The sequence below is a fragment of the Terrapene carolina genome, unplaced genomic scaffold (assembly GCF_002925995.2).
Source record: "Terrapene carolina triunguis isolate 2854851 unplaced genomic scaffold, T_m_triunguis-2.0 Scaffold69, whole genome shotgun sequence".
Lineage (NCBI taxonomy): Eukaryota > Metazoa > Chordata > Testudines > Emydidae > Terrapene > Terrapene triunguis.
The window spans coordinates 15,345,158-15,372,689 of NW_020664420.1; the positions used below are offsets into that span (position 1 = coordinate 15,345,158).

The window sequence follows — 27,532 nt, forward strand, 5'->3', positions numbered from 1 at the left end:
TCCCCGACTTACGCAAAGTTCCGGAACGCCTTGCGTAAGTCGAGGAGCATCTGGTATAGAGCTAAGCTCATCCACTGAGGAGGCTGCCAGGTTATTTTGTTTCCATATCTACATTGGGCTGACAGATCTCCTACAAAGCATCAAGCTGTTTTATACTGATTGCTTCAGTTTTCCTCTTTACAGATCAAAACAAAACCAAAAAAACCTTTTCAGTTTCAGCATTAATTTATAGTAGCTTGGCCTCATTCCTGAAAGATGGTTTTCCCCCAATCTCCTGTCTGAGGCACTGCACCAGTCCTATCGCTCCAGCTCTAAGTGAAATCGCAGACAAATACAAAAGCTAGGACACAACAATGATTTTCTTGTTCCTTTCCCCTGCTAGAGTATTTGAAAGGATAGTTTTGTTTGTTTTGCTCTTAGGACTAGAGTCCCTCCAACTCAAACCAGTTCAGCCACAGAGCTTAGGGAGGAGTGACGGAGAATCGTTTTAAATCCAAAGTGCCTTCATTAACCCCTCTGCATGGAGCCCCACACCAGGGAAACAGCTACCGCTATTAAACCTTCTGAGGGTGTTTCAACATGGCATATGTGAACTTCCCCCACTTCCAGATCCACAACAGCTGTGATAAATCAGTATTTCAACACAGGTTCTAGGAAACCAGGGCAGTAGTGGTAAGGGCCCCCAGTCATAGATTTCCTGCTGCAAGCAACTTTCTTCCCATACAGTACTACCAAGAGTCAGCATGGTCTTCTGCCTTTCCGTCTCAGCAGCCATGTAGTGGGGGCCCCAGAGGATCCAAAGAAATGGAGTGTTTCCAGTGGCAAACCACTGAATTCTTGCCCTGGTTCCCACTTTCTGTGTCTATAGATAGCAAGCCCCAGCGAGCTATCTTGTTTTGATGCTACACTCATACCAGTGATTTGCTTCACTGGAACTTGCGTGTGATGAACTGAGTTAAAATGATAAACAGGAAGAAAATAAAGAGGCAATGAAACAGCAAGGCAGTATTTTCCCTTCAGCTCAAAAATGGACCCTCTTCATGCTGTTCTCTAGATGTAATTACTTCTGATTAGGCACTTTCAGAGAAACATCGTGAACAATCGTGAACATTTACTACATACATAGAAGCAAAGGAGATTTCCTTTTCTCCTGGAACTTGATGCTGAAGATTAAACGTTGGTAAAAGATACGGAGGCCCACAAAAGGGACTTTCTACCAAAAGAGCCTATCGATAAGTGAGTGGACTCTTCCCTGAAAATAAAGAAGCAGTGAGAGGCAAAAAGGCATCCTTCAAAAAGTGGAAGTTAAATCCTAATGAGGAAAATAGAAAGGAGCATAAACTCTGGCAAATGAAGTGTAAAAATATAATTAGGAAGGCCAAAAAAGAATTTGAAGAACAGCTAGCCAGAGACTCAAAAAGTAATACCAAATTTTTTTTTAAGTACATCAGAAGCAGGAAGCCTGCTAAACAACCAGTGGGGCCACTGGACGATCGAGATGATAAAGGAGCATTCAAGGATGATAAGGCCATTGCGGAGAAACTAAATTAATTCTTTGCATTGGTCTTCACGGTTGAGGATGTGAGGGAGATTCCCAAACCTGAGCCATTCTTTTAGGTGACAAATCGGAGGAACTGTCCCAGATTGAGGTGTCATTAGAGGAGGTTTTGGAACAAATTGATAAATTAACTGTAATAAGTCACCAGGAAAGATGGTATTCACCCAAGAGTTCTGAAGGAACTCAAATGTAAAATTGCAGGACTACTAACTGTCATCTGTAACCTATCATTTAAATCAGCTTCTGTACCAAATGACTGGAGGATAGCTAATGTGATGCCAATTTTTCATGAGGCCTCCAGAGGGGACCACGGCAATTACAGGCCGGTAAGCCTGACTTCAGTACCGGTCAAACTGGTTGAAACTGTAGTAAAGAACAAAATTGTCAGACACATAGATGAACATAATTTGTTGGGGAATAGTCAACATGGTATTTGTAAAGGGAAATCATGCCTCACAAATCTACTAGAATTCTTTGAGGGGGGTCAACAAGCATGTGGACAAGGGGGATCTAGTGGATATAGTGTATTTAGATTTTCAGAAAGCCTTTGACAAGGTCCCTCGCCAAAGACTCTTAAGAAAAGTAGGCAGTCATGGGATAAGAGGGAAGGTTCTCTCATGGATTGGTAACTGGTTTAAAGATAGGAAACAAAGGGTAGGAATAAATGGTCAGTTTTCAGAACGGAGAGAGGTAAATAGTGGTGTCCCCCAGGGGTATGTACTGGGCCCAATCCTGTTCAACATACACTTCTACCCCAATATAACACAAATTCGGATATAACGCGGTAAAGCAGTGCTCCGGGGGGGCGGGGCTGCGCACTCCGGTAGATCAAAGCAAGTTTGATGTAACACAGTTTCACCTATAACACGGTAAGATTTTTTGGCTCCCGAGAACAGCGTTATATCGAGGTAGAGGTGTATTCATAAATGATCAGGAAAAAGAGGTAAACAGTGAGGTGACAAAATTGGCAGATGATACAAAACTACTAAAGATAGTTTACGTCCCAGGCAGACTGCAAAGAGCTACAAAGGGATCTCTCAAAACTGGGTGACTGGGCAACAAAGTGGCAGATGAAATTCAGTGTTGATAAATGCAGAGTAATGCACATTACAAAATATAATCCCACCTGTTCACGTAAAACGATGGGGTCTAAATTAGCTGCTACCACTCAAGAAAGAGCTCTTGGAGTCATTGTGGATAGTTCTCTGAAAACATCCACTCGATGTGCAGTGGCAGTCAACAAAGCAAACAGAATGTTAGGAATCATTAAGCGAGGGATAGATAATAAGTCAGAAAATATCATATTGCATCTCTCTATAAATCTATGGTACGCCCACATCTTGACTGCTGTGTGCAGATGTGGTCGCCCCATCTCAAAAAAGATATATTGGACTTGGAAAAGGTTCAGAAAAGGGCAGCAAAAATGATTGTGTATGGAACGGCTGCCATATGAGGAAAGATTAATAAGACTGGGACTTTTTAGCTTGGAAAAGAGACGACTAAGGGGGGATATGATAGAGGTCTATAAAATCATGACTGGTGTGGAGAAAGTAAATAAGGAAGTGTTATGTACTCCTTCTCATAACACGAGAACTAGGGGCCACCAAATGAAATTAATAGGCAGCAGGTTTAAAACAAACAAAAGGAAGTCTTTTTTTTCACACAATGCACAGTCAACCTGTGGAACTCCTTGCCAGAGGTTATTGTGAAGGCCAAGAATATAACAGGGTTCAAAAAAGAACTAGATAAATTAATGGAGAATAGGCCCATCAATGGCTATCAGCCAGGATGGGCAGGGATATTGTTCGTACCCTCTGTTTGCTAGAGGCTGGGAATGGGCGACGGGAGGGATCTCTTGATGATTACCTGTTCTGTTCATTCCCTCTGGGGCACCTCGCATTGGCCACTGTCGGAAGACAGGATACTGGGCTAGATGGACCTTTGGTCTGACTCAGTATGGCTGTTTTTATATCCCTGGGGCCTATGGCATCTTCTGCCTTTTTTTCTGAGATCCTAGGATGGGAGATTCCCTGTGAGAGGTCCCACTACACACTGTCAGAAAAGCAAGCTTAATTCATATGATCCACTTCACTGGTGTTGCTCTCTGTTATGCAATGGTCTCTTGAAAGCATGCAGGCACTCTGCTAGAAGATCAGTATCCAGGATTAAAGAACTCCTACATTCTTTGGAAAACTTCTGAGAGAAAACCTTTGAGTGATCAGTAGACAAAGTAGTGGATGAATTTTGAGAGAAGCTGAGAAAACGCTTCTCATAATTCAAGTAGTATGAAAGGGATTTCAAGTCCTTTTACAAAAGCAGGAAGTCCTTTGCTGGGTAGTCAGAATAGACAACCAGTACAAAAAAGGGAAATCAAACAGGTCTAGAGGAGGTAGGACTAGGAGAGATCTCATTCTGTATCACCCCCTCTGAAGTGAGAGAGTCCCTGATCTGAATAGTAAATGGCCCCTCATCACTTTGGTCAGATGGGTTCAATAAATAATCAAGAATGGATAGGCTATGAAATTAAATCAGTATCCCCAAACACATGTTGTTTTTATGTACTGCACCCCAAAATCAGTGGAGAGCAGACATGAAGGAAGTTGCATTTCAGGGTAATAGTCCTCCATTCTAACTAAGACTGCGCAGAAATGAGTGGTCTTGAACTTCAAACTGTTTCTCTTCTGTTAATCTGAGATACATATCCGTGTTTGCACAGCTCACAGAATATTTTTCAGACTTAAATATGGTTTTAACCATTTTACATTCTAGGTGCTTCCACTTGCTCTCTCAAGTGCACTACAAATCTTTACCAAAGCACTTGTAGCCTTAGTGGCAGCCCTCAGGCAGAAGGGTTTTCACTTTTACCTGTCTTCTAATTTGGGCTCCATTCATGGAGAAAGTGAAGGCAGATATTCTGTGAATAATCCATACTTGGGAGATCATGGTTTCCTGACAAATCAGGATGTCACCTCATCCCTGTTGTAATGGACTTTACAAACTGCACATTAGGCCAGGGCAGGAGTAGAAGTCAGTGGTCTGGCCTGCAGGCAGATTGCTGTTGATTTTATCCTAGAACACCTACCAGAAAGCATGCTTGGAGGTAGAGCTCTCCAGGATGAAGGAATAATCAGGAAGGGACCCTTGAGATAAAAGGGAGGAATCAGGGTTCAAATGCCTGGCTGCTGTGATTGAGCCAAAATGTAATTTAAGCTAGGAAGGTATTGGTCCCAGATGCCTGAGAACAACAGCCTGCCTAAAAGAGGGAGGAGCAGTAGCAGTGCTTTTTCCTGAGGTGAAGGGAAGCTCTGACTACAAACTTTTCATCCACTCAGCAAGTGGGAATACTGGCCACTTGCATGTATGTGGGTTTTTCCCGTCTGAGGTGAGTTCACAGACTGTTTGAAAGTCCAGTGAACGGGAAAGACCCATAGTAGGAAGGGTGAGCCTGGATGTGAGATACAAAGTAAACTTTGTTTTACCTGATGTTTTTCACTAAGCATCCAGGCTCACCATTCCTTCCCACCTGTACTGGGAATTGATCTACCTTCTTTTGATAGACATTTAGAACGATGCCTTACGTACTCTTTTGGTGAAGTTTAAACATTTAACCTTAACCACGCCTAATGTTACAGCATGCAAGTTCTTTTGAGCTATTTTTCAGCTTTGGAAGCAAACTTAACTGAATTCTTAGTGAGGGGGGAACAAAATTCCTGTTTTGACCTGGACAGTTTCAGTCTTACACAGTATTTTATCTGAGGACTTTTAAATGGCCTTTACTTATTATGCTGCTATTGTCATATGTAAAAAGTTCAAAATGTATAATTAAAAGAAAATCTTAAACTAAGCAGATTTTAAGTTTGTAGTTTCTTTGAAATGCATAAAAATAAAATGTCTGCGTGGTATCTCAGATGTACAGTATTTAGTTTTAATCTAGCTGGGCTGTACTTCTAATACAACATTCATTTTCCTTTTCCTAAAATAAATCACTATATATTCTAACACTGAATTGTTATCCAAAACATTTAAAATGGTTCTCTTTGTAGAAGCAAAAAGGTCTGTGTTTGTGAAATTGTGCATAAGATATTTTGTGCCTATAGTTATCAGTGAAATTTTGTTCCCCATGATGTAGTCAATAGTGCTTTCTTCATTTAAACCACATCTTCTGTTCCTAAAGTGGATTCTGTGTCTGGGGGTCAAAACCAGAGCAGTCACTCTTTTTAGTTTGGGGGTGAGTCCTACAATCTGGCAAGGGAGTCAAGGATATATCCCCAAAGCCAGAATCTTATTGGTTCCTGACCTTTCATACTGCTGAACATTTTTACCTACCCCCCACCCTCCCAAAGCTCCCCAAATCAGTGAAATGGATATTTTCTTAAATTTCTAAAATCTTTGAGGGATTAGCTAGTAATTGGTGTCTCTCCTTACATATTCTCTTTGAGGAACATCAGCATTGTCCTTCTGGTAAGGCAAGCTTGAATCATGGCTGACAATACATAGCACAATGCTAAGGAGTCTAAGCAGCATGACAATTTCCTTCTAGCTGTGTACTGAAAGCGAGTTCCCCATTAACATGTTGTCCCTCTCTTTGGTGGTGCCAACCAGGGTAGGCTCCATGCTAATTTGCAGTTCAGCGAAGACCTTGCAGAATAGAAATGTAACTGAGTGCTGGTCTATGAAGGGAGTTCACTGAGTTGAAGCGCACTAATAGATCCACTGTACATAAGCGGAAGTAATAGCTTGCAAATATCTTTAGTCCTCAAAGTCTCAAGGATCTGCTATAGTGGATGTTTTAGTAGCTTTTATGTCCCCTGCCTCCTTTACAGATGATGAAGAGAAGATCTATACTTAGCACTAAGGAAAGGAAGCAGTTTAGCTGTTTCGGGCAGGGACTGTCGTTTTATTCTGTGTGTACCGCACCTTGCACAATGGGATCCTGGTCCTTGACAGGGGTTCCAATTATATTACTAATAAGTTACTCAAGGCTTCAGTTGCTTTCCTTTTGCTTCCTACTGCTGTATGATAAATGACAATTCTAATTTATTATTTTCATCCATGGACATTTTACATATGGCTTTGTGTTCCAGAATTGTTAAACTGGCTGTGTTTGCCTAGGAAGAAGTAGATTTTTAAGGCCCGGTGGGACTGTTTAACTATTATTTTAATCTAGGCTGAATTCCTGCAGGATGCTGGCCAAAGAACCTCACCCAATAATTACTATTTCAATCCAATAACTTCTGTTTGAGCTCTAGCATATCTTTAAAAAAAATCCAGTCTTGATTTAAATAGGATTTGTTCTCATGAAGGTTTCATTCCTCTCCTTCCCCTAATTCCTCCTTTCTAATCTCTGCTGTCCATTCTGCAATAGCTTCCCTGACCAAGCCTAATACAGGTATCAACTACTGCCTCAAAGATGGAATTGCTGCAGATGCAAATCCCCAATCCCCATCTCTGATTCTTGAAGAAACAGTCTAAGGCCAAGAAAACAGAAGACCAGATGAAAAACAAAAATGTCCTCAGTGATTTGGATGAACTTTTAAAATGGTCTGTTTTCATTTATAACTGATGAGCCTATCCTTGGCTCTAGGCACTTTTAACATTTATAAAATACACAGTACAATATATGAAATGCACATTATCACATTCAACGCAGCCAGTGCCAATGAACCTATAATAACTCCCACATACATTGTGACTTCATTCTCTCCCTCAACTAGCTCCCTTCCCAAATATCTGTGAGCATTTATGGACTTTTCAGCATGCCTGGATAATCATCAATGTTGGGGTCTGGCAGACCAAGTGGAGCAAGTTCTTGAGTCTAGGATGCTTCAGGAAAAAAAAAAAACCTGCCAGAAAGCCCCACCAATTTTTTTAAAACAAAGTGGGCTTGAGCATCTTCACTGATCTAAAATGCCGAGGTTTATTCTAGTCGGAGAAATCATCTCAGATAGGCGGTTCCCAAATTCCTTAGGGCTTTAAGTTTTTTAAAAAGTCCTTTAAAGTCCATTCTGAAATCAACAGGCAGCCAGAACACATCTGGGAGCATTGATACTATGTGCTCTTAGTGAGAAACTCGGCCAATAAGTGGGTTGCCACATTCTGCGCTAGCTTCAGTTTCTAGATGGTCTCAAAACGTATCTCTGTTTAGAGCACAGCCTGTTAATATAGTCTTGAGGTGGCAAAGGCATGTATTGCGGTAGCAAGATCCTCAAATGAAAGAAAGTCAGTCATCTTACCATAACAGATGGAAAATGTGGCTACAGCTCCTATCTGAATAGCCTGGGATCTAGCAAGATCCTTAAATTGCAAATGTGCATATAATCTTCAGTTTTTATGGCTGTGTCTTGCATTTACCAACGTTACTTTTATCTGGATTGAACATCAGTCTGTTAGCTCTCCTCTAAGCCCCAATTTTATGCAAGCACTAGGAAACGTATACAGAAAATTCTCTCTGGAACATTAATTGCTAGGAGTGACAGACATGGTTAAGGTAGAGAAAAATTATTTTGGTGTCCTTGATTGTTGATCTTGGCCCACCTCTGCATTTCTGTTTATAGTAGTTTTATGGTAGTCTCTAAGCTCTTATTCTTTCTGATTGTCATCATTTTTGCTCTGTGACCTTTTTTGTATCTTTCTGGTAATGAGGGTCCAGTACTGAATTAATATTCTAGACATTGCTGTATCAAAGCCATATTGAGACTACTAACCTTCCTGGTTTTTTACATGAAGCCTTTATGTCTATCTCTGCAAGGTAAGGGTGTGATTCCCCTGCTCGTGTACACATACTCACACTAGCCTTTATGAAGCTTGTACAAGTATAAATAGCAGTAGGACTGGTAGCAGCAGTGGAGGAATGGTTGAGCCGTGCTGAGTACACCCACCTGAGTGGGTATATATTTGGCACGGTTCAGCTGTTCCTCCGCTGTTGCTGCCAGTGCTACTGTGGCTACACTGCTATTTGTGCTCGCGCTAGCTCAGTGAGAGGTAGGGTAAGTATGTGTACACGAGCAGGAAAATTACACTCCTATATTGCAATGTAGACATAGCCTACAACATTTATCATAAAGATGCATTGTCCTCTTTTGCTACCAAATCACACTGCAAAACTAAGATTAATTTGCAGTCCAGTATTGACTCTCAGGGTATGTCTACACTGCAATGTAAGCCCAGGGTTAGTCTATGAACCTTGGGTTTGCAAGCCCAGGTCTTGAGCATCCACACTGCATATTGATTCTAGGTTTAGAATTTCTGGAGCTGGGCCTCAAACCTAGGGCTCCAGTTTCCAAACTGCAATACTGAGTTAGACCTGAGTCAAACACTATATCCCAGGCTTCGTTGCACTCTTTCCAGATGTGGCTGCTTTAGGCTTTGGTTTATTGCGCAGCATAGGAAAACTTGGCAGTTCACCATGCATGTACAAGAAGTTCCCAACAGATCCTGCCAAGTTGTCTTTTGGGTCTGCATTCTCCCGGCAACAGGAGCAGTAACATTGGGAGGAGCCACCATTTGAAGAGCTTCTCTTGCTTACGCTTTCACTCCTGTTTCAGCAAATGGGCAGAGCATCCATTAGATGCCATTGGACATCCTGGCAGCAGATTATGGTGGAGGGGGAGGATGATAGACATGGAAAAATGGAACTGGCTGATGCTGCTTGTGGCTCTTGGTGTAGCTGTTGATGTCTGTGTAGATACGCATTCCTGGAGCCCAGCCCCAAGCAGAGATTAATGGGATCACATCATCATGCAGACCCGGAATGACCAACAGTGGGTCCAGAACTTCCACAGGAAGAAAGTTAAATTTCTGGAGCTTTGTGAGCAGCTTGCCCTACCCTCCAGCATCACAACACATGCCTAAGGGTGGTCATACGAGTCAAGAAGTGGGTTTCTATAACTGTCTGAAAGTTGGCTTATAACCCAGACTACTACAGGTCCATCACTAACCAGTTCGGCGTTGGAAAGTCAGCTGTGGGTAAAGTGTTCATGGAGGTTTCGGAGCCAATCAGGCGTGTGGTTTACCCAAACAGGCCAAAACAATATTCCTGAAGTAACTGGTGGTTTTGGGAGAATGGGGTTTCCAAACTGCATCAGGGCCATTGACTGGACTCATGTGCCCATTGTTTGCCCTCTTCAAGGAACATGTGAGTACATAAACTGCAGAGGGTTCTACGTTATTATGCAGGCCCTTGTGGACCACAGAGGCCAATTTATGGATGCCAGTGTGGGCTACCCTGGAAAAGTTCATGATGCCATGGTTTTCCAGTGGTCAGGAGTCTACAGTAGACTGGGATACGATTCCCACCAAATGACATTGTCATAAATGGAGTTACTGTCCCCACTGTTATTCTGGGGGACCCCACATATCCCCTTTTGCCTTGGGTATGAAACCATATCCTGATCTCAGAGGGACCAGCAAAAGAACATTCAGTTACATTCTTAGCAGATGCAGAATGGCAGTTAAATGTGTATTTGGCAGACTGAAATCCCGCTGGCACTGTTTACAGACACATTTGGAAGCCTTTGTCATGAATGCTGTCCATATTATTGTGGCTTGCTGTGCTCTTCATAATACTTGTGAAGCCAAAGGTGAGCCATGTGCCTGTCAATGGAGCTATTACAGTAATGGATTGCTGAACTGGTACACTCAACCAGAAAGTCCACTTATCACAGCTAGGACAGGATGCATCTAGGCACACAAATCAGGAATGCTTGGTGCTCCCACATCATGGACTCATGGGCTAATGGAAGAGGGAGAATACTAGGTTTATGAATATGCTTGTACAGTCTTTACATCTTCAATGAAATGTATGTGTGAGGTTGATTGCCATGCATTGTAGTTATGAATATCATGACAGCTTATGAAGTGGCAAGCACTGGATTTTAGAGTATGGCTTGATGTAGAGAAATTTATTGAGAAATAATGATTGCATACAACTTCCCAGTTGTCCCTTTTTATGTGATAACCTTTTATTATTTGAAGTACACATTACATGATATAATGCAGTGATACCAATAAAATTTCTTAATAAAATAAACTTTATTTTTTGAAAATTTATTAGAAACACACAATATTAAACCAAATTGTTTGGAACTGGTTGCACTATCAACTCCTACTGTTGCGTGTCCCTGGCCCCCCATTCTCCTTTGCCTTTCTTCCTCCTTTAGTGCGCACTTGGTGCCACAGCAGGTGGATGGAGCTGTTCACAGGGGCAGAGGTTAGCAAGTGGTTGTATGTATGCAAGGAGGAGGGGGCCAGCGTGGGCTGGAGATCTGCATGCAGTAGATTTGCCCTGTCCAACTGCTGTTAAGTCCTGATTGCATGGGCCAGCCAACCATGGAATTGTTCAAAGTGTTCCTTGTCTGCAGCACATGGAACCACGAAGGGGGACTCCGGCCGTGGTGCAGGTGCAGTAAGAGGCTGTATTCTGATGGCTATAAGGATAAGGTCTCGAACAGATCTTTCGACTGAGCTCTATCTTTCTTCCTCAGCTGATATTCCTGCTCCAGAAACTGTGCTGCAAACCTCCCTTATGTGCTGAAACTCTGTCCTCTCGCTCTGCAGCCTGTGTCTTTCCACTTGCCGCAAATCTTTCTCCCTCTGAGACTGCACCTGCTTGTTGGTCCAGAATGTCCAGAAACACTTCTGCTTGGATTGGTCTGTGACAGTTCTGCATCCTAGGGGCCTGCTGGAGTGGGCCCATGCTGCTGAGGTGGCAGGACCATCAGACACTGAAGGACCATCAGAGCTGGAAGGGTCTAAAAGCAGATATCAGACTGTGCATTATTGTTTGTGCTTCCCAGAGAGGTTCAGTGCCTCATGAAACAACAAGCTAAAAATGATCCTTTGTAAACTGAGCTCGTGTAGATTCTGAGAGGAATGCCTCAGCTCCCAGAAGCTCCTTAGACAAAATTCAGTTAATTGGAGTGAAAAGACTGCACAGACAATGGTAAGTTACAATTTACTATGATTTTGTTTAAAAATTAGAGAGCTCCTTGGCCTTTTGGGGATTGTTGAAGGGCTGGTGCAGCTTTCTACATAAACCTTCTCTGTACTTTCAGGCATTCCACATTCTTGAGGACATCACCAATCCTAGAAGTCCCAGAATGGCGAAGGGGGATTTTATTCCAAGCTGCTGGTGGCAAGACAGCTGTGTCTGAGACAGAGGTGTTCCTTGACAGAGCAGCATATGTACGAGTGGAGTGAGCTGTTGACCTATAGAGGAGGGCCTGGGAAATAAACCCTTCCCTGAAAATTGTCTGCCTATTTGGAGTCCCTACTACAGGGAAAAAGTGCTGCTTCAGTGCCCAGGATTGGATCAGAATTCATGAGGGAGTCAACAGGATGCTGCACAATTGTCTCCCTACAGCACTGTACAGCACTCGTAGGCTGTTCTGAATGCATCTACCCAGGAACTACATGTAAACACACACGATAATATAGATTCTCAAAGAACTGCACAGGCATTCCCTCCTCCCCTATCTTCTTTGCACATTTCTGTACTGCATACAACCTCCTGGTTGTATTCCAGACATTGATTTTGTCACCCATGGACTACACTTAACCTCCCCCACAGTGGACAATTTTCTGTTTACAGGCGGCTTGTTATGATGTGGCATGCCTGATTTGTACAGTGTGGTGTATTAAAAGGGAAAGCAGTATAGGTTCTTATTTTACACACCCCTGCACATCTCTGTAAGCATGTGTGAGTTTCTAGTAAAAAATTAGTTTTAAATGCTTGTTTCACTGTTCTTTGTACTTCCTTGAATCATAGGCGGCAACTTTCCCCGGCACTGGTGGGAGCTCGCGCCCCCCTGGCCCTGCCCCGACTCCACTCTTTCTCTGCCCCTGCCCCGCCCCCATTCCAACCCCTTCCCCAAAGTCATCGCCCCAACTCCGCCCCCTCCCTGCCCCTATTGGACCCCTTTCCCAAATCTCCGCCCTGGCCCCGCCTCTTCCCTGAGCGCGCCGCATTCCCCTCCTCCTCCCTCCCTCCAAGTTGTGTGAAACAGCTGTTTCGCGGCGCAAGCGCTGGGAGCTAGGGAGAAAAAGCGGGCACGCGGCGCGCTCAGGGGAGGAGGCGGAGGTGAGCTGGGCGGGGAGCTGCCGGTGGGTGCTGAGCACGGAGTCGGCGCCTGTGCCTTGAATCCCACGTGGTGTGTGTCTGGAGGGGCTTATGCCACAGCGCTAGGCATTAGCAGATATGCTGCTGCCCACTGCTTGCAATAAATTTTTTACTGGGTTATAAATAGGAAATTCCTCCCATCCCTGAGCCAGAAACTTAGGCTCAGGGGCTACTTCTGCCTTTTGCATTTCTGATGCTGCATTCTCTTTAGTAACTTTGTAATTCTGTTTAACAAAAGAAAAAAAATCATGTTTCTTTGATGCTGCTTATTGCTGATAGTTCAGTTATCTGTTAATTTTGTCTCTTATTACTGTGAAGCCTGTGTTAAAAGCCACATTTATAACTACATCAAGCATTTTACAATTTTCAGTTATCTCTTTTAAGAAACCACCCTTCATTATGATTTGAAACTGCCCAGGATTGGTCCCAATACAACAGCGCCTTCCCTAAGGGCAGCTGCTGTCTTTGAACTACAGTGTCCTTAAACTCGCTTTATACACATGACTCTGGGTCCTTCAAGCTGTTCCACACAGACATACTCTGCACTGGTATGGAGACCTATTGAAGTCAACAGGGCTCTACATGGGCTCAGAAATCTGAGTGGGTGAAATAACTGGATGGGCACCATAGTTTGTGCACAGGGCTCTGTACTTTGCCTAATTTTGTGTTTTTTATTTTATTTTATTTTTATTGCAGTAATGACTAGGAACCCTAGTCATCATCCAGGACTAGGTGCTGTACATACCTTTATATTTTTATACTGAAATCCAAAACAGCTGTTAAAAATAACAAACTATGTTTTTATTTCATCTATTATATGTGTAGGATAACATGCAGTTAAGTCAGTTTTTCAGCTACAGGTGACTTTTTTAACATTAAAATAGTTTTTTACAATAATATGAGCATTTGTATTAAATGTTTTAAAAGTAGGGCTGTGAAGCAATTAAAAAAATTGTGATTAATCGCAATGTTAAACAATAATAGAATACCATTTATTTAAATATTTTTGGATGTTTTCTACATTTTCAAATATATTGATTTCAATTACAACACAGAATACAAAGTTTATAGTGCTCACTTTATATTGATATTTTATTACAAGTATTTGCACTGTAAAAATCCCCAAAAGAAATGGTATTTTTCACTTCACCTAATACAAGTACTGTATTGCAATCTTTTTATCATGAAAGTTGAACTTACAAATGTAGAATTATGTAAACAAAAAACCTGCATTCAAAAATAAAACAATGTAAAATTTTAGAGCCTACAAGTCCAATCAGTCCTACTTCTTGTTCAGCCTATTGCTCAAACAACTTTATTTACAATTGCGGAAGATAATGCTGCCCACTTCTTGTTTACAATGTCTCCTGAAAGTGAGAACAGGCGTTCACATGGCACTATTGTAGCCGGCGTCGGAAGATAGTTACAAGTAAAACAGAACAGGGGACATACAATTCTTCCCCAAGGAGTTCAATCACAAATTTAATTAATGCATTATTTTTTTAACGAGTGTCGTCATCATCATGGAAGCATGTCCTCTGGAATGGTGGCCGAAGCATGAAGGGGCATAAGAATGTTTACCATATCTGGCACGTAAATACTTTGCAATGCTGGCTACAAAAGTGCCATGCAAATGCCTGTTTTCACTTTCTGGAGACATTGTAAATAAGAAGAGGGCAGCATTATCTCCCGTAAATGTAAACAAACCTCTTTGTCTTAGCGATTGGCTGAACAAGAAGTAGGACTGAGTGGACTTGTAGGCTCTGAAGTTTTACATTGTTTTATTTTTGAGTGCAGTTATGTAACACAAAAATGTAGATTTGTAAGTTGCATTTTCACGACAGAAAGATTGCACAACAGTACTTGTAAGAGGTGAATTGAAAAATACGGTTTCTTTTGTTTATCATTTGTACAGTGCAAATATTTGTAATAAAAAATAATATACACTTTGATTTCAATTACAACACAGAATACAATATATATAAAAATGTAGAAAAACATCCAAAATATTTAATAAATTTCAATTGGTATTCTGTTGTTTAACAGTGCAATTAGAACAGTGATTAATTGTGATTAATTTTTAATCGTGATTAATTTTTTTGAGTTAATCGCATGAGTTAACTGCGATTAATCGACAGCCCTAGCAGATTATTGGTATTTTGGTATCATCTATATGATTTAATTTTTTTGTAGGGTCAAATTAATTTTTTTAAATAGAATTCTCAGCCCTCTTCATTAAAAGTCTACCTCTTTTAAGAGACGACCTTTTGTGTTGGTGCTTGAGTGGTCGATTACTATAGGTTTAACTGTAGTTGGTCCATTTTTTTCATTAGGGATAGAAATCACACTTTTCACACACAGATTCAATTATTAGGGTCACATTTCTTATCTTTTTTGGCAACTAGACAAACAAGTGTTTCTAATCTTCAATGTCTGCCTAATTCTCTGGCTTTTCAAAAATAATTGTCAGTGATTCGGTAAGTTATACTTTCCTTAACACAAATATATGTCATTTGGACCACCAGATTTGAATACAGTAGAATTCAGTAATTCGCACTAATGGCTGCAACTATAATTTTGAATAAATTAATTTTGTAAATTTGTCATTAAGTGCACAAACAATAAAACAAGGATACTGTTATTTCAAAATGTACTTTTTATGCTTGACAAGTGTAGTTTGTTTGTATGCTACAGTACACCAGCATGTTTTGTAAAAGTAATAAAATCTTGAGTACAATACTCTGCTAACAGTCTTTACTGAGAAGGTGAATTATTCTGAATCAAGAAATGCAGATTAGAAAAGTATGAATTAGTGAGGTACAACTGTGTATTATTTTCAAGAAGTGAATTTATTTAAATCAAAGCAATTTCAAATCACTTACTTTAATCATGATTTAAATAATTAATTTTAATCCTCTTTTGAATTGGTACTTTTTAGTTATTTTCCTAAAGAAAGGTTAATTCATTAGTTGTTACCTGTTAAAACATTTTGATTGGGAACTAAATGTAGCCTTCATATTAAATTTGATCCTTCTTTTTGGTAAGCAGGAGGATACACTATCTATACACATTAATTAAGCTATTACATAAAGCGTAGGTTATATTTATTCAAATTTTAATTTTTACATTTTGTGTATGTTAGAAAATGGTGAATAATGCATTTCTTATTTACTAGATGGTTAATTTTTTAACATGTGATCCTGTCAAGCTCTAGTTGGATAGAAATTCAGATCAATTAAAAATGCACAACACCGGTATTTTAAATATTTTTGTTAAATAAAACTACCGTAAATATGCTGCATACATAACAAAAAAATATTATGAAAGATGTCTTTGCATTGTAAACTAACTGATTTATTAAACAAAGGAAGTATTGTCTATAGTTAATGAATTGAACTGATTGTTTCTGCTCATGATGTCCTTCAAGATTTTAAAACGAGTAGATCTCATCCTCTCACACCTAGTTTCCCCCCCCCCCCATAGATTGAAAGAGGAAAATAAATCCCAATTGGTTTCTTAACTTTGAATGCATTAATCATTGAATTGAACTAGTTGAATAAACAAATACATTGTTTTCTGTGCTCCTGCAAAAGAGGCTACTGCTATCAAAAGCTGATTTAGCATTTCAACAATCTGATTCCAGGTGCTTAGCCAGTGACTTCCTCCAGTTCAGTGTTGAATGCTAATTTTTTGTATTTAATTTACACAATTTTAATATAAGAAGCTTAGGCCATAGTATAGGTTGTCGTTTGCAAATTAATTTTAAATAGGTTTATTTAAAAAACATTTAATTTAAATAAAAATCCAGATTTGATTTTTTTTAAAAGCTTGGTTTTTATCCACCCTGTTTTCACTCTAATTCCTGTTTTTTATTCATAGTAGGGCTGTCAAGCAATTAAAAAAATAATTGTGATTAATTGTGCAATTAAAAAAATTAATCATGAAATTAATCGCTTGATTAATCGCACTGTTAAACAATAATAGAATACCATTTATTTAAATATTTTTGGATGTTTTGTACATTTTCAAATACACCTCTACCCCGATATAACGCAACCCGATATAACATGAATTCGGATATAACATGGTAAAGCAGTGCTCTGGGGGGGGCGGGGCTGCGCACTCCGGTGGATCAAAGCAAGTTCGATATAACACGGTTTCACCTATAACACGGTAAGATTTTTTGGCTCCCGAAGACAGCGTTATATCGAGGTAGAGGTGTATACTGATTTCAATTATAACAGAATACAAAGTGCACAGTGCTCACGTTATATTTATTTATATATATTTAGTTTTGATTACAAGTATGTTAAGCATATTTGGCAAGTAAATACCTTGCAAGACCGGCTACAGATGTCCCATGCGAATGCCTGTCTTCACTTTCCAGTGACATTGTAAATAAGATGTGGGCAGCATTATCTCCTGTAAATGTAAACAAACTTGTTTGTCTTAGCGAATGGCTGAAGTAAAAGTAGGACTGAGTGGACTTGTAGGCACTAAAGTTTTGCATTGTTTTGTTTTTGAGTGCAGTTATATAACACAAAAAAAATCTACATTTGTAAGTTGCACTTTCACAATAAAGAGATTGCACTACAGTATTTGTAAGAGGTGAATTGAAAAATACTTTATTTTATTTATAATATAAACTGAGCACTGTACACTTTGTATTCTGTGTTGTAATTGAAATCAATATATTTGAAAATGTAGAAAAACATCCAAAATATTTTAATAAATGTCAACTGGTATTCTATTGTTCAACAGTGTGATTAAAATTATGATTAATTTTTTTTAGTTAACGCGTGAATTAACTGCGATTAATCGACAGCTCTAATTCATAGGTATTTTTACAACCTCTTTATTATTTCCTAATTGTCCAAACTTTCTTTTTCTTGTTAAAGACGGATGTTAAAACTGATTTCACATGTCTTGCCATTTTTAGTCGTCCTCATTTCATATGGTTCTTTTTTCTCACTGGAAGTATTCTCCTTTCTCTGCTAGATTTGTGAAAACCCTTTTAATTCTTATCTTCTGTAGCTATCGGCAACTTGTTCTTTTTCTGGTGCCACTGCCCTCATCACATGACATCTGTCCTACAAAGAGAACCATTTCTTCTCTACCCAATTTTCTTTATCGTCACCTCTGTCATTCCCCATTCCTTTTTTTGAGGACACTGTTAATTCTCAAAATTACAGCCATCATACCATTCTTGGCCTCCAAAACAAAACCACCACCCATCCCCAAGTTAACGATGTGTTACTTACTCTTTCTCAGTACAGTACAGGAAGTAGTGATCTTATCTTTTAATGATGTCATTTCCTACCACATCCTCAATCCATTTCAATATCTCCTGCCTCTTCCTTAGCACTGAAACTCCACTCCTTATTGTGGTCAGTCTCCACTGGTCTGACCTTGGTTCCCTTACACTAGATTATTTTCCTCTTTGACCTCAGCGCAGTATTTGACATTATTGGCTACATCAATCCTATGTATTAAACATGATGGTGGTATCTGATATTCTTTTGTCTTTCTAATAGCTATTGGAACATGGATTATAGGTCCACTAAAGGCTGTCCTTGAAAGTTCTAGCTGTGTTCACTTATTTGTGTACTGTTTCCAACATGGATGGCCAGAGTCTCTTCTATCAGAGCACAAAGAATTTCTGAAATCCTATGCTGCGACTGTGAAGAAAAGATTATTTACCTCCACAGTAGCATTTGCAAAGTCCATGGCAACTGAACTGATCTGAGGTGGCAGGCTAGTAAATGTAATGTGGTGATGGCTGAGCTTATTTAGTAGTGAGGAATTTCAGGGTTACTTTTTTTTAAAAAAGTTTTGTCAGGGTTTGTGTACAAAATAAAAATTGCTTACATTAAATACTTGCAACATTTAATATGAAAATTCTAATTTATATTAAAACTTCCCTGTAAACCCCTGGGAAAGTCTCCAGCCTCTCTCATTTGTTTGTCTGCTGAGCAATCAATTCCACTGTCACAAACTATCATCCATATCTTGCCATGGAATGGCTAGTTGTTGATTCACCAAGAGTGGTGTACAGTGAAGTGCTGATGCTCCCAGGCTACCCAAATCCTATTACAAGTAGACTTTCAAATGTGTTTCTCAGATGACTGCCTGCCACATGAGAGCTAAATTCCTGGGCTGCACAAGGTTGTCTCCTGATTTTCATAGCACATAGGGTTTTCCATATTAGATCAAACCAAAGATACCTCAGATCCAGTAGTATCCTGTCTCCAGAAATGGCCTATGCTTGATGTTTCAGAGGCATGTAAATACCCAAGCATCAGTAAGATATCTGGACATAGGTGCAGTCCTGGATGCAGTGTGGGTGGGGTGGTGGGTGGAAACTTCCTTCCTGATACTTGTAGCTATCAGCTGAATGGTAGACATGTGGGTTTCCAAAAGTGGCAGGGTTGGACCCTCAAGTCACTGTACAGACAAAATGGCAATTTCCCCGGTCTTTAGACTTTTATATTATCTGCCTGCCTTTTGAAGGTGTCCATCACCAGTGTATCAGGGCACCAAACACAGCTATTAGACATGCATTATTTTGTTCCCAAACACTTGTACGTACTATAACAAGACTGTAGCCCATCTCAGGATGGATCGTCAGTTCATCTGTAAAAATCACATCTCAACACATCTGAAAAACTTTTAAGGGAGCCCAGTCATCTGGTAACATAAAATGAGTTACAGAAACTGAACACACATGTTTAAATGTCACAAGCAAACAATTCTGTTGCAACTCAGCCGTGATTATCTGAAATGTAGTCCTGTCCCGCACCCCCATCATCTTTTCTAACTATGGTCTGGGGAGCCCTTCCGGGTGATCCCTGGAACATAATCTGTCATATTAGTGAAGCCTCTGTCATTCTTCAAAGTAATGATGATTTCTTCCAGATGTGGCCCAAGAAAAGACTTGTAGGGCTGTTCTACATGGGAGACATTTTTCTAAAATTCTACTCTCTGTTTCTAAAACTAGTTAAGCCAAACAGATTTTAATGGTGGCTGAAGCCTTAGTATAGATTCGTTTTTAGATCCTGAATCATTTTTTACTGAACTGGTGTCAAAAAGCAGATTTTGAACTAAGTGTCAAATTTAAGGTGAAGAGCAGAATTCTCAGCTTTTGCAGTTAAATACCTCAAGAGAACTGTAGCAGTGAGTAGCATCAGTACAGCTGAAACAGGTATGGGGCCTAAGGTCTCTGTTAAACTTTTAAAAGTCTTGTCCTGTTTTACATTTTTATTGCTGTACACATACATAAGCTCTCTTTTGTGGTAAGTTTGAGAAAGATAGTGGACAAGTCACTTCAGTGGAGCTGCACTGGTTTACATACCCTAAGGCTCAGACCTTTGAATCTTCCTTGTATACCAGAAATGGAAGATATAGGCATGGGCTAGCCCAACTGGCTGATTATGTGGAGATAAAGTACTGAGGATAAAGGTGTGAAACAACATGTTTTGGATATTTCAGTACAGATGGAAGCACCAGAGAGGCAGGAAGGCTACTGAATAGTCACAGAGCTGCATGCTGTAGTTCCTGTATGCAGAATTATTGGTTTAAAAAAAGAAAGAAAAAAAAAACCCATTCAAGCAGTCCTATCCCATTTCCCCCCTTCAAAAACAAACAAACAGGCCCCCAAACAAAAAGAAAAACCCTACCACCACCACAATAACCTGGTAAATTTGTTTATTTTATTTTTGTTTAATAACTTATTTTATTTTACTTGTATCACATCCTGAGTGTGCTTCAATAAACCTAATCTGAGCAGCTGGCTAGTGATATCTCTCCATGGGGAGATTAAGATATTTTAAATTCCACTGGAAACCAAAACTTGTGTATATGGTCTTTAGGAGATCCTATGAATTTTGCCCAACATCCTGTTTTTCTCTAGTTGGGTTGTCAGTGAAATAGTTGAGAACTATTGCGTCCTTCCAACAGAGACATTTTCCAGTTGTATTTTAACTATCTGTGATGTTGTATTTTGTTCAGGGTTAACGCTAACAAAGCTGGAGCCCCTGCAAAGCCATTTTATTGTTCCCCTTACGTACAAGGGCCAGAATTCAATAAGCAAGCTTCTTTCCTCTTTCCACTCCAAATACCTATGCTGTGACCATGGCCTGAGATGGGAAGGGAAGTCTAGGTATTCTGTTTAGGCCAGGTATATGTATTCATGGAAGGAGTTAAGTGAGTAGTGAGTGAAGATTTCTGGTAAATAGAAATAAAGCGGATTGTGTGATTTCCCCTAGTGATACATGGATGATACTCGCTGATAGTGCAAGGTGCTGAAGTTATAGCCAGAGAGCCCTCGTTCAGTAAGTAGCAGCTTGTTCTCCACACCATGTGCCCATCAAAGCACCGGAGCACAAGTAATAAACATGTCACTAGTATTTCATTCTGTCTCAGGGGGGACCCCATGCCCTGACCCCTCCTGCAGATGTGGCAGCATTGTCTGAACCATCACTGCTCTTGTTAACTATAAGTGACAGGACCCAGTACTCCCTTTTAATTTTATCCTGTCAAAAGCTGCTTTAATGATAGCAAGCAGAACCCTCTGCCTATCCTGCACAGGAAGTAAGCATGCCACTAAGTTCAAGCTCCTGACTCTTTCATATCAGGTTTTCAGAGAGTTAGGACTTGTGTGCATGGGGAAATTGACAGGCAGCTATAACGGAAAATCTCTGCATAGACACACTGTTCTGAAATAAATATGACTTTATTCTGAAGTACTTTGGAAGCAGAGTAGTTATTCCAGGCTAAATCACTTTTATTCTGGAATAGAGTGTCTGCATGGGTGAGTTATTCTCAAATAGTTAAATTATACTGGATTAGCAATAGCAGAATAACTGTAGTATTTCAGAATAGCTGTGCTGGTAAGTTTCCTCTGGGTAGACAAGGCCTTAGCTAAGATTCTTCTCAGGTGCTTATGAATTTGCACAAGGCAGATCTATCCCCAGCACTAGGTATTCTAAAGGCTGTAGTTGAACTTTTGTCCATCTGAAGCTCCCAGGACAAACTCTGAGATTAGAAAGCTTTTGCTGCGTTGTTACAATGTCAGGGTCTGCTTCCTTATAGCCAAAAATGTTCCATTTTCATTAGAGAAAACTGGCTTGTCTGCCCAGTGTAGACCAGATATCATTACTTTACAAATGAGGTCAATATGGTATTTTAGTCTAGGATGTCAAGTATCAGAGGGGTAGCTGGATCTGTAAAAAGCGACAAAGAGTCCTGTGGCACTTTATAGACTAACAGATTTATTGGAGCATAAGCTTTCGTGGGTGAATACCCACTTCATCAGATGAAGTCTAGTCTAGTCTAGGATGTGTTTGTTTAAAGACCATCTGGAAAATGTTTCTGCATTACATCCACTGATCAGGCAAACAATGTCGGTATGATATGTGTTTAAAAGAAGTTCAATTAACAGGATTTTAACCCTAGAGTAGAGGGGGGCAAAAGGACCTTTACAGGTACTCCTCATACTCCAACCTTGTGAAAATATTCTGGGAGCAGTTAATTAATAACCCACCCTTTTGTAAACTCAAAGGAATTTCAATCTGCCTAGTTCTTGCAGAGAAAAAGAAAAGATTGCAGGGCAGTGTCACAGTTAACAAAAGGCAACCACCATAACAAAAGTACTTAACAGTCAATGGGACTACTCACAGTACATAAAGTTAAGCATGTGTGTAAATCTTTGCAGGATTCGGGGCCATAGTGGGTGACTGAAAATAGCCTGGAAATAGCTTACTGAGGTTAACTGTTTACTGTGAAGACCTCATGATCTTAATTGATTCAGTCACTAGATATGCTGTGTTGCTGTAGCCATGTTGGTCCCAATGTATTAGAGAAACCAGGTGGGTGAGGTAATATCTTTTATTGGCCCAGCTTCTGTTGGTGACAGAGACAAGCTTTTGAGCTACACAGAGCTCTTCCTCAGGTCTGGGAAAGGTACTCAAGACTGTCACCAATAGTTTGATCTTGTATTTAGCTATGACACTCGAGTACCATTCCCAGACTTGAAGAAGAGCTCTGTGTAGCTCAAAAACTTGTCTCTCATCAACTGAAGTTGGTCCAGTAAAAGATATGACATCACCCATCTTGTCTCAGTCAGTAGATGTCAAATAGTGGGCAACACACCTCCCTCTCTACTCCTTTATCTATTTAATTGGAGCTGAACTTATCAACCTAAATATATATACTAAATTGGAATGAATCCTGATGGAACCTGTTTCATAGCTGTACTGAAAAGTGAGTATTCTGGACATCGAGGTCATATAGAGGATAGTGTGATGGAACAATGCCATTTTTTAAAAGTGCATTTGATCTACAGTCTTTGTGTATGTTCAGTGGTTTGACTAACCGTGAAAAGTACAAATGTGCAAGAGATCTAGGTTTTTAAGTTCCATAATGTAGAGGTGTCTGATTTTTAAGCACAGGAGTAGGGTGCTTTTGAAAGGAAAGTGTAAATCTAAAATAAAAGGGAAAATTATAATCCCCAAAGGCTTCTTTTGTGCTGGTCTCACAGTATAATCATTTGGCATGTTCGCTTGGACCTGGACAGCTATTGCATAATTTCTGATCTCTGAAAAGAAATTGTGATTTATAACATTTTTATACATTCATGGATGAAATAAGTGTGGTAACACTTCGCAAAACCATTTGCAAACTATGTATGGGGCATTATTTTTATTAATATATATATTGTATTAAAATACGGTTTTAATGTTTAAGGTACTGATATAAAGATTTTCTGCTCTTTTTACAGATTTGCTTCCAAACAAATACATGACCATGGGGGATATGAAGACCCCCGACTTTGACGACCTTCTTGCAGCCTTTGACATCCCAGACATGGTTGATCCTAAAGCAGCTATTGAGTCTGGACATGATGAGCATGAAAACCACATAAAACAGAATGCTCATACAGATGAAGATTCTCATGTGCCATCATCATCAGATGTTGGTGTGAGCGTCATTGTGAAAAATGTACGTAATATTGATTCTTCTGAAGGAGTGGATAAGGATGGCCACCATTCCACAGGCAATGGCTTACATAATGGTTTTCTAACAGCATCTGCTCTTGAAAGTTTTGGTAAAGATGAAGGGAAGTGTCTGAAAGAGGAGGGGTCAGCCTCTGAGGCTACTCTGAAAGACTCAGCTTTCAACCAGTTTAGCCCAATCTCAAGTGCTGAAGAATTTGATGATGATGAAAAAATAGAGGTGGATGATCCTCCAGATAAAGAAGAGATGCGTGCAAATTTCAGAGCAAATGTGTTAACAGGATCAGTTTCTCAGCAGGAATATGACAAACTAAAGATGCTTGGAGGGGAAAACTTGATTAAACCTGGAATTCCAGCTTCAAGTAATGTAGATAAAAACAAAGGTGTTAAAAGAGAAACAGAAACAAACTCTGTGAATTTAAGTGTCTATGAACCATTCAAAGCCCGAAAAATAGAGGACAAATTGCTAAAAGACAATTCTGAAAACAGGGTACTTGATGGAAAACTAGGTACTGAAAAAGGTGAAACAAATCTTGCCAGCATTTCACAGTCCAAAGCAAAGTCATCAGCAAAGCTTTCTTCATGCATTGCTGCAATTGCAGCACTGAGTGCTAAAAAGGCAGCTACAGATACCAGTAACGAATTACAGTCTACTTCAAGAGAATCTTCTCCATTACCAAAAGACATGAATGAAAGTCCCCGGGCTATTGAGAAATCACCTGAATCTCAGAGTCTTATTGATGGTGCTAAAAAACCATCTATAAAACAACCCGATAGTCCCCGAAGTGTATCAAGTGAAAACAGCAGCAAAGGGTCTCCATCTTCTCCTGCAGGGTCAACGCCAGCCATTCCAAAAGTTCGCATAAAAACCATCAAGACTTCCTCTGGGGAAATCAAGAGAACAGTTACAAGGGTGTTGCCAGAAGTTGATTTGGACTCTGGTAAAAAGCCAGAGCAAACTGCTTCCATGGTAGCTTCCATGACATCTCTCCTATCCTCTCCAACTTCTGCTGCTGTTCTTTCTTCTCCTCCTAGGACACCTCTCCAGTCAGCAGTTGTCACTAATGCAGTTGCATCTGCAGAACTTGCACCAAAACAGGTCACTATTAAACCTGTGGCTACTGCCTTTCTCCCAGTTTCAGCAGTTAAAACAGCAGGATCACAAGTAATTAATCTGAAGCTTGCTAACAATACTACGGTGAAAGCCACTGTAATATCTGCTGCTTCTGTGCAAAGTGCCAGTAGTGCCATTATTAAAGCTGCTAATGCTATACAGCAGCAGACTGTTGTGGTGCCAGCATCAAGCCTTGCCAGTGCTAAACTTGTGCCAAAGACAGTCCATCTTGCCAACCTTAATCTTCTGCCTCAAGGTGCTCAAACCACCTCTGAACTCCGCCAAGTGCTAACAAAACCTCAGCAACAAATAAAGCAGGCAATAATTTCTGCAGCAGCCTCACAGCCTTCTAAAAAAGTGTCACGAGTCCAGGTGGTATCATCTCTGCAGAGTTCTGTAGTGGAAGCATTCAATAAGGTGCTGAGTAGTGTTAATCCCGTCCCAGTTTACGTCCCAAACCTCAGTCCTCCTGCCAACGCAGGTATAACATTACCAACACGTGGTTACAAGTGTTTGGAATGTGGTGATTCGTTTGCTCTCGAAAAGAGTCTGACACAGCATTATGATAGGAGGAGTGTGCGAATTGAAGTGACATGTAACCATTGTACAAAAAATTTAGTTTTCTACAATAAATGCAGTCTTCTTTCCCATGCTCGTGGACATAAGGAAAAAGGAGTTGTAATGCAGTGCTCCCATTTGATTTTAAAACCAGTCCCAGCAGATCAAATGATAGCGTCTCCTTCAAGCAATACTGCTGCATCTTCTACTCTTCAAAGCCCAATGGGAGTTGGCACACATACTGTAACCAAGATACAGTCTGGCATAACTGGAACAGTAATATCAGCCCCAGCAAGTACACCTATCATTCCAGCTATGCCTCTAGATGAAGACCCATCAAAACTCTGTAGACATAGTCTAAAGTGTTTGGAGTGCAATGAAGTTTTCCAAGATGAGACATCTCTTGCTACACATTTCCAGCAGGCTGCAGACACAAGTGGACAAGTAGAGTATCTTATGTTTAAATTCCAGTGTTTCAGCAATAAGAATAGGAGATTTGAATATGTTTTTTGCTTTCACTTAAACATTCATACCTCATTTGAGTGAAGTAATAAATGCTTGAAAAAATATTTTAAAAATAGGAAAAAAAACTGCAAGCACAAAATAGTGAATGTCATTGTTTTCAGAATTGGAGTATACTTTGTTAGAAAAATTTTACTCAATCCAGGTCTTAAAAGTTTACATCTGTAAGGGTGGTGAGGTTTTTTAAATTAAGATTTAGCAAAGTTTCTTAGAACTGTGCCCTGAGATACTGAAATTGGTAATGATATTCACTGAGAATTTGTAGTGATCCTTTTTTATGCTTTGGAATTTAAATATACAATGGAATCCACTTAATTGGCACCCTCCTTAACAGTACACTCACTTAATGGGAACGATTGTCTTATGGTTGATTGTGTCTTTGATTTGATTTCAATTTCTATTACTTCTGGTGCATAAGTGTGCTAGGCGCTTATTTGGGTGCTACAGTGATTCTAGGCAATGAATAAATGGCACACTATTTAAATGATATGCCTGCTGTGTTTTGCGGGCCTTCTGAAAATAGGAGTGAAAAGTGGTGTTTGCTATCATATATTTCCAGCTGTGTGCCCATTTGTTTACTTGTTACTGCTTTCTTTCTCTCTTATGGTTGCTAAAATGAGTCAAATTTATCTTAATATAGTATTTTAAAAATGTTGTGTACATTGCATACTTTAAATAAAAACTTATTAAATAAAAGTGAAATAAACCAATGCACAATGTATTCTATAAGCCTCTGATAATTGAGACCATTGCTTAATTGGCATATTTGGATTTTCCCTGGGGTGTGCCAATTAAAAAGGATTCTACTGTATTTCAAAGCATTTGGCTGGCTTTCATGTTGCAACTTCCTGTTATGTGTGAATGGAAAGCCAGTAAATACACTCAGATCGACAGAGACAGGAGTGTGGTATAACATTCTTCATCTTACGGGCAATGGCGGGGATAGACTTGCCGAGCGTTTGCACTTAGTAAGAAATCCTCTAATAGTACAGATGCAGATGGCTTCTACAAGGGCCTCCATATTACTTAAGTCTCATTGTGGGACTGTGCTCCTGGGATGTCTGTGAAGCAACACTTTGTACACATCACCTCAAGTAGCCGTGCATATAAAGGTAGATGAGTGTGGGAACACTGAATCCAGGGTTGCGTGGATTATGTGACACAGTAGCAGATGCTATTCCAGCTATTAGCTGGGATAATAGTTACAGAGGGCCTGCAGTGAAATCTCATAGCCTTACTGTGGGTTGCTATGTGCGAATTCCCACCCTTTGAATGCTGTAGAGATTCCTGCATAAAGTCTGATTACTCAGGCTTTGGGTAAAGAAGATGGAATGGTGAATTTTCACCCTTAGGTCCCACTATAATTTTTAACCAAGCGTTTAACCGTTATTGGCATGGTTGGCTCTAAATATATTTTGTGCCCACGCGCAACATAGTTAAAACTCCGTAACTGGTCAGCTAACCCTGTCAGAGGCCTAGGCTGGCATACAGTTGGCTTTTTTGTAACTAATCCATTACTATTATTTATATCAGGGGTCGGCAACGTTCGGCACGCGGCTCGCCAGGGTAAGCACCCTGGCGGGCCGGGCCAGTTTTATTTACCTGCTGACGCGGCAGGTTCGGCCGATCGCGGCCCCCACTGGCCGCGGTTC

The 27,532-nt window shown here is 40.1% G+C and overlaps 1 protein-coding gene across 4 annotated transcripts in view; it reads left to right on the forward strand.

The window, feature by feature from the left end:
• ZNF532 (zinc finger protein 532) overlaps positions 1-27,532 on the forward strand; it is an 86,141-nt gene that overhangs the window by 22,635 nt on the left and 35,974 nt on the right. For all 4 annotated transcript variants that reach the window (XM_024217455.2, XM_024217456.2, XM_024217457.2 and 1 more), the window contains one exon: positions 23,452-25,802. In XM_024217455.2, the coding sequence (XP_024073223.2) occupies positions 23,472-25,802 (2,331 nt within the window). In that variant the 5' untranslated portion in view covers positions 23,452-23,471. The remainder of the gene's footprint in view (positions 1-23,451; positions 25,803-27,532) is intronic.